The 18,673-nt window shown below is 40.5% G+C and overlaps 1 protein-coding gene across 1 annotated transcript in view; it reads left to right on the top strand.

The window, feature by feature from the left end:
* The window catches only part of LOC117378497 (cytoplasmic dynein 1 intermediate chain 1), a 65,004-nt gene extending 51,624 nt beyond the window's left edge, over positions 1-13,380 (top strand). Inside the window, exons 11-17 of the mRNA XM_033975108.2 lie at positions 2,197-2,343; positions 3,603-3,716; positions 4,021-4,154; positions 5,960-6,104; positions 10,915-11,055; positions 13,052-13,177; positions 13,270-13,380. Of these exons, the coding sequence (XP_033830999.1) occupies positions 2,197-2,343; positions 3,603-3,716; positions 4,021-4,154; positions 5,960-6,104; positions 10,915-11,055; positions 13,052-13,177; positions 13,270-13,380 (918 nt within the window). The remainder of the gene's footprint in view (positions 1-2,196; positions 2,344-3,602; positions 3,717-4,020; positions 4,155-5,959; positions 6,105-10,914; positions 11,056-13,051; positions 13,178-13,269) is intronic.
* The last annotated feature ends 5,293 nt before the right edge of the window (positions 13,381-18,673 follow it).

Genomic DNA, 18,673 nt, shown 5'->3' with positions numbered 1-18,673 from the left:
TATATATATATATATATATATATATATATATATATATATATATATATATATATATATATATATATATATATATATATATATGTGTAAGACTGCAACTGGAATCTGCACAGGTGAACCCGTGTCGTGTCACGCCCTCTCCACACTTCCAATTCACCATAAAAGGACCATGCAAATTGACTCAATAGTGCAATAGTGAGATCTGCCTAAACATGAGCCTATAATTAGTGGATTTGACTGAGACGTTCGGTACCGAGAGGGAGACGCTCCACGCAGCATATGCGTTGTAGCCTATTTTCCGATAATTTCCTGATAAAACATTTCCTCCAACTCTCTTCACTTCTGCTCCTCTCCACAAGTGTTGCCTTTTCTCTTCATCTCCAGGCTTTGTGGAGAGTGCACGGTCCTAGCTGGAGCAGAGATGAGCAAACTGCTGTGCTTAGTAGGAGTTTTATAAAACTCAACCAGTCTACCAGTCAACCAGGTGGATGCTCACTAAAACAGCACTCATAAAATGCTGTTTCTTAGCTGTCTTTTTTTTTTTTTTTTTACTCATAAGTTGCCACAACGATTCATGACAAGACAGATAATATATTTCTGTGGCATCATTAGTGTGCTGCAGTACTCTGGTGCTGTACGGCACAGCTATCTCTCAGTCACTGCAAAATTTGGAAAGTTTTGATTAAAATATGTTCCAAGATTGTAAGACAAACTCTTTGAGGCCACCTACCGCAGTAACGTCATGCAACTGGTCAGAACATCATCTCTGACCACAGCCATGTTCTAAACAAAGGCTCAAACAATTCTTCATACATCAGTCTATCCTAAAGCTAAATCAGTTAATCAACATCACATTAACTGTCCTCGAGAGGGCACACTAAGTGGCAAAATAATATTAGCTAATTATTCACAGTTTTTGAGCACAAAACTAGCATTGAAAAAAAAAATATATATATTAAACATCCGGTACAGAAAAAAGTTGCTATTTTTATCAATATGATCCACCCCTAACCTATCTGGACCTTACAGTAGAGAACAGCACAGTAGTTATTTCTCATAAGTGTCGTGACGGCTGAGTGGTCCGTGGTGGGGTTGGCGGCTGGAGGGGGCAGTCATACGGGACAGGCGCAGTCAGAAGGAACCAGAGCCAATAACCACAGTCTGTGATGATGGGGCCTGATGAGCTCCGCTGGATGGGGCCGGTCTGGGTCTGCTTAGGGTCTGTAACGTGAGGCGATCGGGCTGGGGGACACTACAATCCCCTCTTTGTCCTCTCCCGCCTTTCCCTGGGACCCCCCTTCCCCTCTAGACCAGGGACCCTCACCTCCGCTCCGGCAGCCTGCCCGTGTGCCACCCAGTCCGCCCTCACAGCGCTGTGGGCTCCCGGAGCAGAGCGGAGGGTTCCCATGGCCTTCACAGTGTCTGCTCATGTCTAAGTGCATAGGTATCCAATGGTGTCATCCGCAATTTTATAAAGAGCGGCTGTGGTGATTAAGATTCACATGGTTACTCAAGAGATACAGCTTATAGTCTGGAAGTCAATAAGGCCTTGCGTGCTGTCATAAATGACCTTTCCGGAGCGAGATAGTGGCTATTTTAAGTAAAAGAGACTTGTGTATAAAATGTATATAAAATTTTGATTTTGAAATCTGTGTCCCTGGATAGAAGGTAAATGTGTTCAAATCAAATATAGCTTTTACTGATAAAACTCATTTAGTCTTAATTACCAAAACATTTGACATGATGGCCAAGTTGTTTATGTTAGAATTGGATGTTTTTGTTGTCAAGAGAATTATCCAATCAGATAGCAAAATGAGCCTCATGTGAGTCTCTCATTTGGGGTGCCAGTTTCAATGATGAAATCCTATAAGGACTGTCTGATCTGAATGGTCACTACCTAAACCCCAGCACTTGCAACCAATCATTAATCAGTGCTAGTGCAGCCTCTTGAGCTCAGTGAGAGAACTCTGGTTCTGAGCTCTCACATGAGGCATGGCCTGTCAATGTACCGAGAATGAGAAAAAACTTGCGTTCTATATGCACTGGCAACACAGGTTCAGTTGTGCTTGTACTTTTGTTAGAGCAGTATATTTGTAGCTGCAAACAGTTCCATTCATTTAGTCTGAATACATGCGATACATATTTGTGGTAAAACACTCATACCTAACATTGGTTGAATTCCTCTGTGCTCTCCCTCAGTCTCCAGTGGTGTCGGTGGGCTTTGCCAGGTTCCATCCTAATCTGGTGGTGGGGGGCACATACTCGGGGCAGATTGTCTTGTGGGACAACCGCAGCCACCGCCGCACCCCAGTGCAGAGGACCCCACTGTCTGCGGCTGCACACACGGTGAGCACACACACCTATGTAAGTACACCATTCAGAGCAGGAGAAGCACACACGACTAATCATAAGGGCAGGTTTGAGCCACTGAAGTCTTGAGTTAAATCATTAATCCCTAATGAAATCATTAGTCCCTAATGATCCTTTGAGTGACAAATGTATAATGGTCTTGATGAGAAGTTGTGCTGAATTAGGCACTTTCAGTTTTCTACTTGGTCACTTTCTACCTCAGAACATGGATAAAAACAACAGTGAGGCCTTTAAAAGATGCTCAGTTCAGCGTCCACACCAAAGAGTAAATGAAGGTTTCAAAGAGGTAACACAGATGTCTTTCTTGTCATTAAGTTTTAAGTGTCTGCAGAGCCTCCACAATCTGCATGTAACGTCAGCAGCAGCAGTGCTCGCATCTACGGGTCCTCACTCTGGAAATACAAAGTGGTATTGGATGAGTGATTTGGTCTGAGTACTTAGCCGATACTGATACCTGAACAATGTCCAGAATACAAGAATCGGCATCGGAACAACCCTAATTAAAATACATAAAACTTAAGCACAATCTACAAAAAATAAAAAATAAAAATCATTATACAAAAACAAAAGAAAAGACACACATCTGATTTTAATTATAATTTTGTTAACTTTTGCCATAACAATTCTGTTTTGGCAATAAAAATTGACCAAAATAAATAATAAATAATAATAAATTGCAAAATAAAATACTGTCACTGTCAACTGGACTGTGCATAAGTGTCTTGCCCAGAGCCACAGTATGATCTTTAGACCACAAGCACTCGGCTTACTACATTTTACCTGCCATCTCTGTTGCCTGAAACAGTTGTCTCATGAATTCCAATTAAAGGTTCTATATTATGCTAAATGGGTTCTTGTGAGCTTTAAGCCATGTTAGGATGCTGTTACCTCATCAAAAATATACCTGGAGTTTTGTTTCATTCATACATGTTATTATTAGACTGTACATATGTTTTCATAGTTTTAAAGTTAACAGCTCGCTTTTATCTTTTATTCAGTAAAGATTGGCTATTCCAGAGCTGAAATTATCCAAAAGATTCTAGTGAAGTTGTGTGGAGTTTAGAAACACAGTGGGACACTTCCTGCGTTACCACCTGACATCACAAGGTGGAACAGAGTGTGTGTGTTTGAGAGAAGAAATACAATTGCCAGGACCAGGAAATAGTGCCGTATGGGCCCTTTAACTGTATGGACATAATGAATGTTGTTCTGAAAATGTGCGTGACTGTCCCCAGCACCCGGTGTACTGTGTGAATGTGGTGGGCACTCAGAACGCCAACAACCTGATCTCTGTGTCCACTGACGGGAGGATGTGCAGCTGGAGCCTGGACATGCTCTCCCAGCCACAGGTAAAACCACTGTACCACAACACTACGCCCAGATCTACACCCAGACCTACACTCAGGCCTACACCCAGACCTACACTCAGGCCTACACCCAGACCTACACTCAGGCCTACACCCAGGCCTACACTCAGGCCTACACCCAGACCTACCCCAAGGTCTACATCCAGACCTATACCCAGACATGAACCCAGACATAGACCCAGGTCTACACCCAGACCTACATTTGATATTAAGATTCCATGTACATTGAATATATTCATTCTCATGATTATGAGAGCCTTTACTAACAGATGTGTGTGTTCCACAGGAGACCATGGAGCTGGTGTATAATAAGTCCAAGCCTGTGGCAGTGACGTGCATGGCCTTTCCCACTGGAGACGTCAACAACTACGTGGTGGGCAGTGAGGAGGGGACTGTGTACACCGCCTCCAGGCACGGCAGGTCAGTCAGCACTGTGGACATCCAGATAGTTTTGGGTCTCAAGATGATTTTTCAATCAGAAAGCAGAATGACCCTCACATGGGTCTGTCATTTGGATTCATCACTATCTAAACTCCAGCACTTGCAGCCAATCATGAATCAGTGCTAGTGCAGCCTCTGCAGCTCAGTGAGAAAATTCTGGAGGTTCTGCCTGTACATATACTGAGAATGAGAAAAACATGTTTCCTCTACATCAGTGGTCCCCAACCACCGGGCCGGGAACGGTACCGGTCCGTTACGCATTTGCTCCTGGGCCGCACAAAAACAGTAAATAGTTTATCAGCGACCGCATCCTCTCCTACGTAACTTTCTCCCGTCCCTCATGACGCACTAATAAGCTCGTCCGTAGTGTTGTGAGGTGTGTGTCTAGCTCCTATGTGCTTTGGTTCAGTGTGGTGCGTGAGCGTGAGTGAGAGGTGACGTGCGCGTGCATGTGGCGCACAGTGTGGTTCAACCCGCGGAGAAGCGGTGAGTGTGAGAGTCTACAGATGCACTTGGACAAAGACAGTGTGTGAGTTAGAGCAGAAGTGATGTGTTATTACAGTGCAGTACAGATAATAAAGACACCAACTCTTGAGCAACAGACTGGGGTCTTTGAGCTCGCACCACACTCCAAACAACTTTGAGGTTAAGAACAGGGAGTTAAACCCCGGAGGAAGAGTGACCCTTCGGCCCTGGAGAAGACGGATCTCCCCTGTGTCTCCCGACCATGGTCAAGGGACTGAAGCAGGAAAGGTTTAACAGTAGATATATAATGAAAATCCCGATAGGCCAGAAGAGGAGACTACGACCTCCAAGAAAAAGAAAGCTAAATTTAACAGACAATAGCAGGAGTCCTACTAAAAATATGGGTTTGTCGCTGCAGGTGAGTCTCACGAGTCTGCTCTGTGTAATATGCGGGAAAAGCAAATGAGGCAATGAAACCTTCAAAACTGCTTTGGCACATGGAGACTAAGCACCTGGGATTAAAAGATAATATTTAGAGTTTTTTGAAAGAAACAAACATGAGCAAGAAGGAAAGAAGAAACAAGTGCAGGGCTCCCACTGATGCGATGGTATACTGTGGTGAGTTGTATTTTTTATGCACTTAACTTATTTTTGCCATATTTATCTGCCACATGTAGATGGCCGGTCCATGAAAATAAAACCTACATTGTTCCGGTCCATGGTGCAAAAAAGGTTGGGGACCACTGCTTTATATGATTGAAAAGAGCACAGACTACATACCCTCTTTTTAAAGTATGGCTACACCTAAACTCGACACACAGCCACATTTCAAATAGAGCTGCTAATCAGAGAACACCTTTTGGCAGACACAACTGAGGCATTAGTCAAGGCACTAAACCTGCTCATAATTACCCCACTTGTGGTTAACTTCCTGTATAAGTCTGGAGACAACACAAGAGCCAGCTGAGCACAAGAATGAGGTTTTTTGTTTTTTTTTTGTGTGTGAGCTCACTGTAATCAGGCAATCATGTGTGATGTCACATAGTTCTTTAAATTACAGAGGCCTTTGGAGGGACCACACACTCAGTTTTTCACAGTTTTTCAACACACAGCTACAAATACACATAGTCTGCACTAAAATTGCCAAAAAGCACTAGGAACAATAGACAGTGCTATTAAAACACCATATACAGCTTAAGAGCAAAACAACAGTGATGTATTTAACATTGTCTAGTTAAGTTCAAATGAGTTTCTCAGAATTACAAAATTTTCAGCCCTCAATTGTAGATCCTGACCGTGTGCTCCTCCTGTCCCCACAGTAAGGCTGGGATCTGTGAGATGTTTGAGGGCCACCAGGGGCCGGTAACGGGCATTAGTTGCCATGGCGCTGTGGGCCCCGTGGACTTCTCCCACCTCTTCATCACCTCCTCCTTTGACTGGACTGTCAAGCTCTGGAGCACCAAGGTACAGTGAAACAGGGGGCTGATTGTGGTACTGCATACTCTAGGGGTGGGTTAAGGTTAAGCCTTCAAGAGTTACATTACTTGAGAAGGTGAAATAGCAAAAAACTAGCTACAATCACAGCAAAAACATTATACTTTTTATATATATATACATTATGTCAATATTTCATCTTGTCTGTTTTTTGTGGACCCAATCTTGTGTCTTGACCTTTAAAGCAGGCAAACTTGACTTTTTATAGCTTTTAACCATGTTATAATTGTTTCTCTCTCAATGTTGTATTTGGAGTGATTCATACATATTTAAGTAATCTTCATGCTCCTGTGTTCAAGACGCCATTGCTTCAATCTACTCCTGTTTTCTGGTACACACCCACTGCTTTGTACTTACTTTTTTTCCAGTTTTAGTTTCTTTATCAGTGATACCTGTAGAATTTGGCAATGACGCATAATCATTTTGGTTCAAATGAAAAGAAATCCACTGCTCACTAGTGTGATCTGCGGGTATCCACAAGATTCGTCAACAGCTGCTTGGCTCTTTGTTGTGATGACGTTTATGGCGGCGTCAGCTCCCATTGGGGACTGCAGTTTTCTAACGCAGAACTCACTGGACTTTTTTCTTTTATTTTAGATCAATATGGCAATTTAAAATGTGCACATTATAACAAAATGATCCACAGGTGTCATAGATTATAAGACTTGACTTTTATTTCATCTAGTTCAGAAAAACCCTATACATTTGAAAAGGCTTTTAGTTGGATGAGAACCATAAGGAAACAAGTGCCAGGGACAGACTATTTTATCAGATTCATTGTTGGATGAGAGCTATAAGGAAACAGCTGCCTTCGACTAAGGGCAGGAGTTCCTCAATCATGGTTCAAAATCAGATTCTGGCCTTTTAAATCATGAAGAATATAGGAAGAATAGCTAAGAACATGTGACTGCTTTGCCTAGAATGTTCCACAATATGAAGTTTAACTAATCTATCTGTCTTGCATTTATTCATTTGCTGTTGTGGTATCACCTGCTTCTGTCCATAGAGATAGATATGTAAATGCCATAATGCATAACATTCGGGGCAAAGCAATAACATCTCCACGGAGACAAGCAGGTGGCAAATCAGAAAAGTAACATAGGGCAACTTTAATGTTTTGACCTTCCAAGTAAATGAAGTAAAAATGATAAATCTGATGTTATGTCCAGTTATTCTTATTGGAGTAGTAGTTTTCTGAAATACTTTTACTCTTACTTGGGGATAGGGGGAGAGGGAGAAGGGAGGAAAGGGAGACAGGGAGTGGAAAGGAGAGAAGGAGAAAGGGAAAGGAAGAGAATGGAGACAGAGCAGGGAGGGAGTAGCAGAGTCAAAGAGGGACAGGGGAGAGAGGAGAGAGAGGGAAAAGGAAGAGAGGGGGAGAGGGTCTGATTGGCCTGGGTGCCCTTGACCCCTCATTCGCAGTAGAGTTGGAGTGATTGGATGGTTAATGAAGAACCAGAGCAGAGTCAGAGCAGATGGGACTGAGCTCTCACAACATGGAGGATGTGTGAGAAAATAGAGAACAGCAGTCACTCCACAGAATGCTGACATCTGGAGTTTTTAGCCATGTTTTAAAGGAACTGTATGTAGCCTGTGTATTTCTTTTGAAAACAATCACAACTGAACCTGGGTCGCCAGTGCCTCAACCTGCAAATAGAGGACACATACAAGTTTTTTTCATTCTCAGTTTATGGACAGGCCTCATGTGAACACTCAGAAACTCCAGAATTCACTTATTGAGCTACAGAGGCTGCACTAGCACTGATTCATGATTCACGGCAGGTGCTGGAATTTAGGTAGTGACCATTCAGATCAGAGAGAGTCCTTTCAAGTTTAAATCAACTGGATTTCAGAGACTTATGTGAGACTTATTGTGCTTTCTGCTTGGATAATCGTCTTGAGATTCAAAACTCCAGATTATAACGTAAAAAACATGTCCATCATGTTCAGTGTTTTTCTATTAAATCATATTTTTTATCAGTAAGAGCTATATTTTTTTGTGAACATGTTTACCTCATACCTGTGGACACATTTAGGTCATGTTTAGGAAATTTAAAATCTAAATCTTACGTATCACATCAAGTGTAACTCACTACATTTGGCAAAAATACATTGTGTTCATTGTTTGACAGACTAAAATTGTAGTAACTAAGTATTATACAACAATTACCTCAAATGTTATTCTGCTAAGCAACTGAATAATACTGGCTACTTTTGTCCATCAGAAGTAGCTCTTGTGGCTACCAAGCTCACACACATTTTTTTTTTTTTAGCTCAGTTTCTAACATAATTTCTTGAGATCTTTTTTTCCTGTGTCTATAACAACCGTTAAGGAGCTAAGTTGCTACAGACTTTACTTTTTACACCTGAACCTGCCCTGACATCTGACCAGTCCTGTTGAGCTACACTGAGACCTTTGACTAAACTTGAATTTCACTCAGGGTCAATAAAGTATCTATCCATCTATGTATCTATCTGTATGTCTATCTGTCAATCTGTCTAGGAACTTGGACTTGGAGGAACTATATATAACTACATTATTCTTGAGCTCATTTGAAAAAGGTTTGTTCAGAATTGAGCGTCAGTCCCTGTGTTAGACGTGCTCCTGTGAGACGGTCTGCTCTGAGACTGGAGATCAGAGTGGGCTTAAATTCTAGTTTATGTTTTGGAGCTTATCTCTGTCTCTTCTTCTCTTCCCTCTCTCCCTTATGCTCTCTCCCTCTTACTCCCACCTCCTCCCTCCTTCCTCTCTCTTTTAGATTCTCCCTCACCCCTGTTCTCTCTATCCGTCTCATCCTCCCCCCTCCTCTCCTCCCTCTCTCCCCTCTGTGGTTTGTGGTGCGTGTGGATGTGTGAGCTTTTTAATTATCCCGTTGAGCAGACAGGCCCGAGGCAGAGGCAGCGTCGCTCAGTCTGAGGTTCATGCCTGCGCTCTGCTCGAACACCAAAAGGACTTAAACACGCTCATTCTCAACAGAGAGTAACAAAAAGTTGCATCTTAATTAGGGCTACCATGATTAATCCACTGTTCATGACACTTGCTGTAGATATTTGGATTATACAAACGCATACAAAAACACTTTTTATAACACCTTTAAGACAGCAGCGTTATTATATTATTACGATTATTGTGAATACATTTAGATCAACAAGTCACTCCCCCTTCAGAGCACTATCACAGAATCTTACGGCTAACCTTAAGAGGAGATCGAATAGTGCCCAGGAGATATTGCTAAACTACTCAACCATGCATGGATGACATCTCAATCCTCTTCAGGCATATTTTTTGCTGTAGGGACAATGTTATAACTTGATCGAAAGCTCCAAAAAGATGATTTTGCAATATACTCCCTTTTTAACACCTCATTTAGACCAACTCCACCAGGTCAGACATTAGTTTTAAGTTTTAAGGTAGTCTGAAAACTTAAGAAAAAATACAAAATGGATTTAAACAACACATTTTCAGGAGCCTGTGATCAATACAAGCATTCATTATCCTGTTTAGGTGATTTTCAAGAAAAAGGTGAGAGTGTGACTAATGGAAAAACTGTTGGTTGCTGCTAGCTAGCTTGTGACTGTAGTGTTATTTGAGAGGGACTTGTTTAACAGCACAAATCAGCTCACCTGTTGTAGTTCCAGCTAAGGCAGTTATTTCTGGTCAGATTGTGTTAAAACGAAGCTCGGTTTAAAGTCTAACTTGAGTAAGAGGGCTTCAGACAGAGCAGTGCCTACAGTTAGCATCACACCCCCAGGGGCTATTGATGACATCAGCTGCAAAGTATCAATATTCACTGTTCTTTGTGAATCCACAAAGCCAGTGTGCTTTCTGCTCCCGACTCTCAACAAGTGCTCCACAGTCACGTTGCAGTAAAAGCACAAAGTAAAGTCTTGCACTGACAGAGGCCGTGTGCGCTGGATTTTGTAAACATCCCACAAAATCCTGAATATGTACACAAGATATGTGAGCAAAACTGAAATCTGTCAACGAATAAAGTTTTGGCCAGGTAACGTGGTCTGTGTTGACGTCCATCTTTGTTTTTTTTCTACCAGAAACGAAGAGATAAAAGATTCTGCCTTTCTGCCTTGATAGAGTAAAGTTCCACTGAAAACAGATTGTTTTCCTGTGTTTATCTTCTGTGTGGTTATAAAGCTGGTACAAAGTCATTAATACCTCTGTACCATCTGTAAAAAATATACTCCTTGCCTATTTTTGCCGCAGCCCTGCAGATAGATTGAAGATGTAAGACACATTCTGTTATGAGAGATGAGTCTCGGACCTGAGACGTGACAGTTACCTAAACGAGGCCTTGCTCAAAATGTCCAAAAATAATAAACGATAAATACATTATTTTTTTGCACTTTATTTGTAAATATTTTCCATCCAGAAGCCTTAAATTGGCATATTTAGATTAGATTAGATTTAGATAGATTAGATTTAGAGGACTAAAAGTTCAAAAATAATAACTGGAAACACAAGAATAAATGTTAGAATGCATTTAAAGAAATGTTGGAAAAAATTTAAATGTATAAATAAATAAAAGATATAGATATATTAGATATTTATTTATTTACAGTTATGGTCCTCCATATATTTCAACCTTTTTTGGTTTGTAATGTATTTAAAAAGTCTCTGAGTAAATCTGAGTAGTCAATGAAACAAAAATTATCTCAGCTACTAATATTCATCTGAAATGAAAACCAGTGGCTTTCAAATTCAAACAAAGAAAAGATTAATCTTTCAGAGTACCACTCAGTGTCCCATGTTCTTCTCTGCTCGCAGCACAACCGCCCGCTGTACTCGTTTGAGGATAACGCGGACTATGTGTATGATGCCATGTGGTCACCGGTGCACCCCGCCCTCTTCGCTGCTGTGGATGGGATGGGCCGTCTGGACCTGTGGAACCTCAACAACGACACAGAGGTAGACACACATATGAAGGGAGCCTGATCTGAGCTTCAACATTCACTACGCCTACATGCGCAAAGTCCAAGTGCCCCAAAAAATCTGTCACTCTTGTCCCATTCTTCAGCAGATCCAATAAATAAAAAGGATGCAAATGGGGGACTACAAGACACTAATTAAGCAAACTAATTAAGCAATTAGCATTAGCACTAAAACTTTGCAGCTATAAATGCTGATAAAAATGAATATCATAAATATAACTACACATTTGGCCATAGCCTGTGTAAAGAAGTGGACTAAGAGAGTGTGACACCACCCACAGTATTCAGCTCCATCCAAATGAAGCTCGAGGTTAGAGCGGTTATAGAGACGAATCCATATTTTTAGCAGGCAGCAGGTGCTTTGCAATTATATCAATCAAATCTATTGCTAATGGTAGAAGGAGCAACCTCAGGGATAAGAAGGCACCCAAGTTTCTGTTATTAATGTTCATATCTTGATTTGCAGACCAAATATTGAACTAAAAACACCAGGATCATCTAGAGCGGGTTACTATGAACATTTTAAGACCAAAATGATGAGCCTGACAGCAACAGTCACAGAGAGAGGGGCAATGTTTTTTCAATAGTAAGTGAATTGGAGCCAGAGCCCATAGAGCTGAAAGCGCACCCATACTTTCTTCCTGGAGAGTTCTGTGGAACGCAGCGGCTAGCGGGTTAGGTATGTCTGTTGATTTATACAGTCTATGCTTTGGCAGACAGATAAGAATCCGCATTGAACCATAGATAATTTCATCTACACTGAGCATTTGATTTTCAGACATGCTAAGAATTACGTTACTCACAAGTTATTTGCTCTCTGTAGCACAAATATACATTGAAGTTTCATTTTGGTGAGTTTAAGTTTCACTTTAACACATCAGACCAAAACAAAGCAAAAAACTAATTTACAAAAATTGGTTTAAATTGAACTAGGCCAGTTTATCTGGTTTTCCTGGTGTGCATGTAAACGTAGTGAGTGTCTATCTTTCTACCGTGGAACATTCTCGACAAAGCAATAACATCTCCATGGAGACAAGCAGGTAGTGGACCACACCACCAGAAAAGTGACATAGTGGCAAGGCAAATTTATTTGTATAGCACAATTCATGCACAAAGCTTTACGCCGGGATTTGCAGAATAAAAAAGACATTAAAATCACAATACAAACAAATCAAAACATAAATAATGCAGATTTACATGAATTCAACCCACAGCTCATGTACTGCTCACACATTTGCTTTGAGTTGGGGCTGCACATTTCTCCTTTGTGTGATCGATGCCACTTTAAACATTACACAAATAATACTCTTTCACTATATTTGCTTTTCCTTGTATTTCTGTCTGTCTCACAGACACGTGTCCCATTCTGTCAATTCTCGGTACATTGTGTGTATCCTGTGTGTATCCTGTGTGTATCCTGTGTGGTGTCCTGTGTGGTGTCCTGCCTAAACCAGTGTTTCCCAGTTATCCTCACAGCAGGCTCTTCTCTGAGGGAGGAAGGAGAAAAGTGTGGTTCTGTGAAGCTAAGTGGTTAATTTGGCTAACTATGTGCTTATGACAAACACTGGTCACACACAAAAGGATGTGCTGTCTGGAGCTTACTGTAGTGTGTTTAGACCACACACACACGCACGCACGTGCGTGTGTGTGTTTTTTTTTTATTGTTTTGTTAGCTACTGTTTAGAGCCTCTTTTGTTAGTTTTTACCTTAACATTCCTTTTAAATAAATTATAACTTAAGTTTACAATTTTCCATCTTGTTTTGTTACTTCCCCTTTCCCTAGCTGAGCTGGGTCGTAACACTGTTACTTTTGAGAGGCAGCACAGCCTTACCAATATCGCTTCAAAAAACAAAACAATATTAAAAGATGTCTCAGCTTTTTGATAGATGAGATCTTCCTGGAGTGAAATGGAGGATTGAGGCTGTGGAGAGAACCAGCTCACTCTTCACACTGCCTTGTGTCTGATGCTCAGGTGCCCACAGCCAGTGTGACGGTGGAGGGAGCGTCAGCCCTGAACCGCGTGCGCTGGTCATCCGGAGGGAAGGAAGTGGCTGTGGGGGACTCGGAGGGCAGAGTCTGGGTCTACGACACTGGAGAGGTGTTTGGAAATCTGCTTACAGACTAGTGGGGCGAAGGTAGTGACAAATAAATTAGATTTTCTTTATATAAATGTCTTTTCTTCTCTTGCAGTTGTCTGTGGCTCACACTGACGACTGGGCGCGCTTCGCCCGCACCCTGGTGGAGATCAGGGCCAGCCACGGGGATGGGGAGGAGGAAGGACCTATGGAGCTGTCCTCATAAAGCCCACAGCACCCAATGGCCCACAGCACCCAAGGGCCCACAGCACCCAAGGGCCCACAGCACCCAAGGGCCCACACACTTAATGGCCCACAACACACAAACTCCTACAGCACCCAAAGGCCTGGGATCCGTCAGGGCCACTGTAGCATGGACACTTACACTGCTGCTGTTACGCTGCATTTTCCAAGTCCATCTGGACAAAAACACATGAGCCTATATTCCGCTCCATAAGTCTACATGTGTGTACCATATTATGATGATGTACTTTCTAAAACATATCTGGAGTAGTACTTTACCCATGTATTTCCAGTAAGTGTGAGCATTTAGTGAAGTTGTCTCCTTGAACTCTGCATATTTCTGTTTGTTTAAAATTATGATCTCATTGACACACTGGTGGCCACGTCCGAACCCCGGGGGTTGGTGTAACAGGGTTGATGGACTTGGACTGGGTTTTTAGATGAGAATGACTTGAATCCAATTTTGAACTTGCACTGGAAGAGTTAAGGACTTGATCGAGACTCAACTTGGACTAGCTCCAGGTGACTAGGACTTGAATGTGACCTGGACTCTTGCACTTCTGTACACACCCAGGACATTTGGGGTATTGTGTGGCTTTGTCATTTTGCTTGTCTGTTTTGTAATTGATCTAACACACAACACGTTTACATTTTATGGTTATGGTTCAATAGTATGTACCCAGACAAACCCCCTGCTTTTCTGGGTAAATGGGTCATTCCAAAAGTGAGATACAATCAACTGAATACATATAGAGAAAACACAAGGTCCTATGTCATATATATTTGCTTCATGTATTTGACACATACACACATGGTTATTGGGGTAGGGACCATTTGATTTTTCCCCTCCTAAGCAACATATTAAACTTTTTTTATGCATGGAATTATCTTTTTTACTATTGGTGCACTGTGTAACTTTTCTGTTGGCTGTTCAACCACCTGATTGTTTCCTTGGAGATGTATTGCTTAGCCTGGATGGTTCTACAGTATGGCATTAAACTTCTCTATCTCTACAAGTTCAGGTCAGATCTGTGGAGAGGTGAACAGTGAGGTTGCACAGCAAGATGAATTCTTGTGATATTTGTGAGTTCACAAACTCACAAGAATCCATGTTGGCGTGCAAGATGCATCCACTGTAAAGTTAACTGGGCGGGGTGTTTGTTTGGGTGCCAAAACAAACAAACCAAAACAAACATGGCGACATCGACAGACGTACTTAAGCCTATTTTAGCAACAATGCGGACTATGTTGTTTGTATAAACCATGCAGAGGGTAAACGCCATGTGCATTAGTGGACTGGGAAGATGTCAATACTTTTCTTTCAAGTGGATATAACAGAAGTTTGACTTTTTGGCTTGTTCTACTTTTGTGACGACATTCCCATTTCCGATTGCTTTCAGCAAGAGCCATCCCAGACTGATGTGTAGAACTCAATTCAGAGAGCTACACATCAATCTATTGTGAGCCTGGTTAGTACATTCCAGACAGATTCAACAATTTTTCAGCTTGTGATCTTGCTTTTATGTCACCTCAAGGCATCTGGTGATGTTCTGACATGACTGTGGGTTATGTTTCAGAATTTTATATTAAAAGGCAATGAACCCAATTTTTACTCTCTTAAAAACCTCAAGAGCTGGAACAAGACAAATTTTGCTCAAATACATGTGGAAAAAAATTGGGTACAGGGCCTGCTCCTGTTGTATTAAGAGCCTTATGGACTGTAACGCTTTGCTAATTGCACTATGTAATATTTACCATGTGATGCTGCGGCATCCATCTTGTTTTGTGTCTGTATGTCATTCTGCATGCTCATACGAACCAGTCGTATGGAGCCATGTTCAGTGTAAACAGCTGTATTTTCCATAGACTATTATATTGTTTCAAATGCTTATGGTTCATGTGCCAATGTTTACAGCAAAAACGTAACTGAAAATGTTCTGCTTTTAATGCGTCTATAATAAATGGAGTATAAATGAGTACATGGTGTGTTCTTGTTTTTATGCACTACAATGGAGAATATTATAATTCATTCATAAAAGAGAGATGTTGGCCTATGTCATCAGAAGTATAATACTCCCTACAGCAAAAGAAAATGGACTGCACTGTACTAGAATGGACAACTCTAGCTTCATGTCTTTTCTCTCGGGCTAATATCTATCTATCTATCTATATATATATATATATATATATATATATATATATATATATATATATATATATATATATATATATATATATATATATATATATATATATATATATATATACATATATATATATATATACATATATATATATATATATATATATATATATATATATAATACAGATGGGTTGTATTATAGCAAGTTCTAGGGTCCAGTCACTAAAAGACATGATCAGGTACAACTTTTAATTTACCTTTTGGATATTTCATGGCAAAGTACAATGTAATCAATAGTAAAAACTCTTTTGCCCACATCTGGGAGTGTGTTATCATCATATTCTTTAATCCGAAAACCACCAATATCTGGACTGCCGAAGTTTTCCGTCTCCTAATAAGCAACAAAATTATGCCTTTTTGGGCTTTTATTACGCTATTTTCTGGTCTGTGTTATAATGTTCCCTCATCAAAAACAAACCTGGAATTATGTTTTGTTTCATTCACATGTTTAACACACAAATCCTCCATATTTAGGCTGCATTCTTGTCATAAAGAGAAAACACTCCGCCTTGTGATGTCATGTGGTGATACAGGAAGTGCTCCACTGTGTTTTTAAACTCCACACACCTTCACTAGAATCACTTGGATGATTTCAGCCCTGCCAATCTCTACTGAACTAAAGATAAAAGGAGCTGTTAACTTGAAAACTACCACCACGTGACATCACAAAGTGGAACAGAGTGTTTTGAACTTTGAACATGTAGACAGCCTAATAATGAAGGATTGCTCAAGTATGTGTGAATGAAACAAAACACACCTTCAGGTCTGTTTTTGAGGAGGTAACCGCATTGTAACATGGCTAAAAGCTCACAAGAATCCATTTTGTGTAATACGGGACCTTTAATTTGTGTAAAATGCAGCCATGTGTTCTCTAATTGGCTACTCTGTCTGCCAATTTTCCTCCCATTGAAAAAAGGTTCAAAAGGTGAAATGTGATAAACAGTACTCAACACTCCAAATAGTCAAATTAATTCTTTCAGATCACAGATGAAGGGTTGATAAATGATAAAGTGTAGCTGGTATTTGTAAAATGCCAATTCATTTGTTTGTTTCTCCAAAAGGTCATGTGATTATTTTAATAAAAACACTGATGCATTAAGGTATTCACATGGCAAAGTAGGACTATTACACAATACTTTCACACGGGACTACTTTTTTACTGAGGAAAAAACAGAACTAGTTCATTTTGCAGTGGTCCAAATCTATTCCTCACTTACCTTATGCATTCACAGCATCCTAATTATTCACCATGATGAGTCTATGTGCACTTTTCACATGTTTCAGAGACCACAGTGGAGTTTGCCATCATAGATCCCACGTCACAATGTTAACAACTCACATGCTAACTGCCCACTTCCTGAAACACTTTATAATTAGATGTAGACAGTACGCACTTGAATTATTTTGACCTAAAGAGCTGCTTATACCATACATTAGTACTGGGGAAAGACACATTTTGCTCAAATACATGGGAAAAAATGATACAGGACCTTTAATGTGCGTGATACTGTCTATAATATAATAGAAAAATAGTTTGTTTGAATGGAATATGTGCATAATGATCACTATTTAAGAAACCAACAAAAACTACAAAAACTGACTGAGGATTTCAATACATCATGAACCATTGCATCATTGACGGCCATATTTGTAGTCCAATAAGCTTAATGTGGGAAGAATCCAAATGTAATGTCAGCCAATCAGAACGTCTTGGACCTAATTGAGTCCTGATATGTGGAGCTCAATAGTCCCGTCCACTTTGATGTCCATTTCAGAAGTAAATTTCACATACATTTTTCCCAGGCTTTCTGAAAAATTCTAATATAAGTTCAAACACATCACGGAGAGTGTTCCATCAGCAGTTTTGCGTTTGGATGGAGCACACGGCCTGAGGAGTGAAGAACATTGCTGGAACATGTCTCCTCCGAGCAGGACTGAGGTCTGGACCAGAGCCAGACCACGGACCATCTGACCATCTGATCTCCAGTGCAGAGAGCCGCACACATTCAGATCATTCCACACGTACAGACAACCTCAGGTCCATCTCTGAGGCTCTCATAACACATATTTGTTTTATTACTCTGTGGGAGTGGGGTTAAAGCGTTGTAAATTAGACTTGGAGTTAGGAAAAAATATATTTTATAAAATACATATTGATGATTATATCAAATTCTTGGAGAAAGATCTTTAAAAGTAATACTAACTAAGACAAAACATATTTAGATCACAATGTTTCCTTTTATTGTTTTGAAAATGCAATATTTGCCAAAAACAATGTATTAACATGTTTTATAAGTTTTCACTTTCACTACGTTTTTGATGGTCTCCCTTTGCTCTCTGCACTAAGTCACTCCCCGTACAGAGTAACATCACAACACAATTAGCATGCATCCCACTAATGAAACTACTGCACAACAGGGCCCGGGAGAAATCTCTAAATTACATGTATAGATGACATCTATGATCTCTTCAGGCGTGTTTTTGATGTGGGAACAATCATATAACCTGGTAGAAAGCTGAAAAATGTTGTGTCAATTTGGGCCGAGTTGTGTCTCCGAGCTTTGGGTCCAGGGCTAGGGCTCTGCTAAGACACTGATGTCACCCAAACATAACAGAGAAAAATTAAAATCAAAAGCTATCTTGGCCTACCTCATCAGAGGTCAATTCTGTTTTTCAATATCAGTCTGTTGTGTTGTCCATTGATTTTATCTGTGTAGCTAGTCAAAGTCAACTAATATAAATGACAAAGCCTTTTTACATGTTTCTCTAAATAAACATTATCACTGCCTTTGTCCCTCATTTTGCCAGACTTGATCAATAAACCTGTCGGCTCAACGAGAAAATGTGGCGATTGATCACAAATCAAGGCTATTTATATCTGTTTGTTTTTGAATGGATCACCTCAAAAGTCTTTTTTTCCTCTCCTTCCATTTGACTGTCACATCTCAATATTTTAATGTCACAAATACACAATTACTTCAGATCACTGAACACTGCACTACGCCTCTGAAAACACCATCACTGGGTTTATAGGCCCATCTATAGAGCACTGGTACATATTCTCATCTTTGGG

Source organism: Periophthalmus magnuspinnatus, chromosome 11 (genome assembly GCF_009829125.3).
Source record: "Periophthalmus magnuspinnatus isolate fPerMag1 chromosome 11, fPerMag1.2.pri, whole genome shotgun sequence".
NCBI classification, from domain to species: Eukaryota; Metazoa; Chordata; class Actinopteri; order Gobiiformes; family Gobiidae; genus Periophthalmus; species Periophthalmus magnuspinnatus.
The sequence above is the reverse complement of the archived record's forward strand: the minus strand, read 5'-3'. Positions and strand labels throughout refer to the sequence as shown.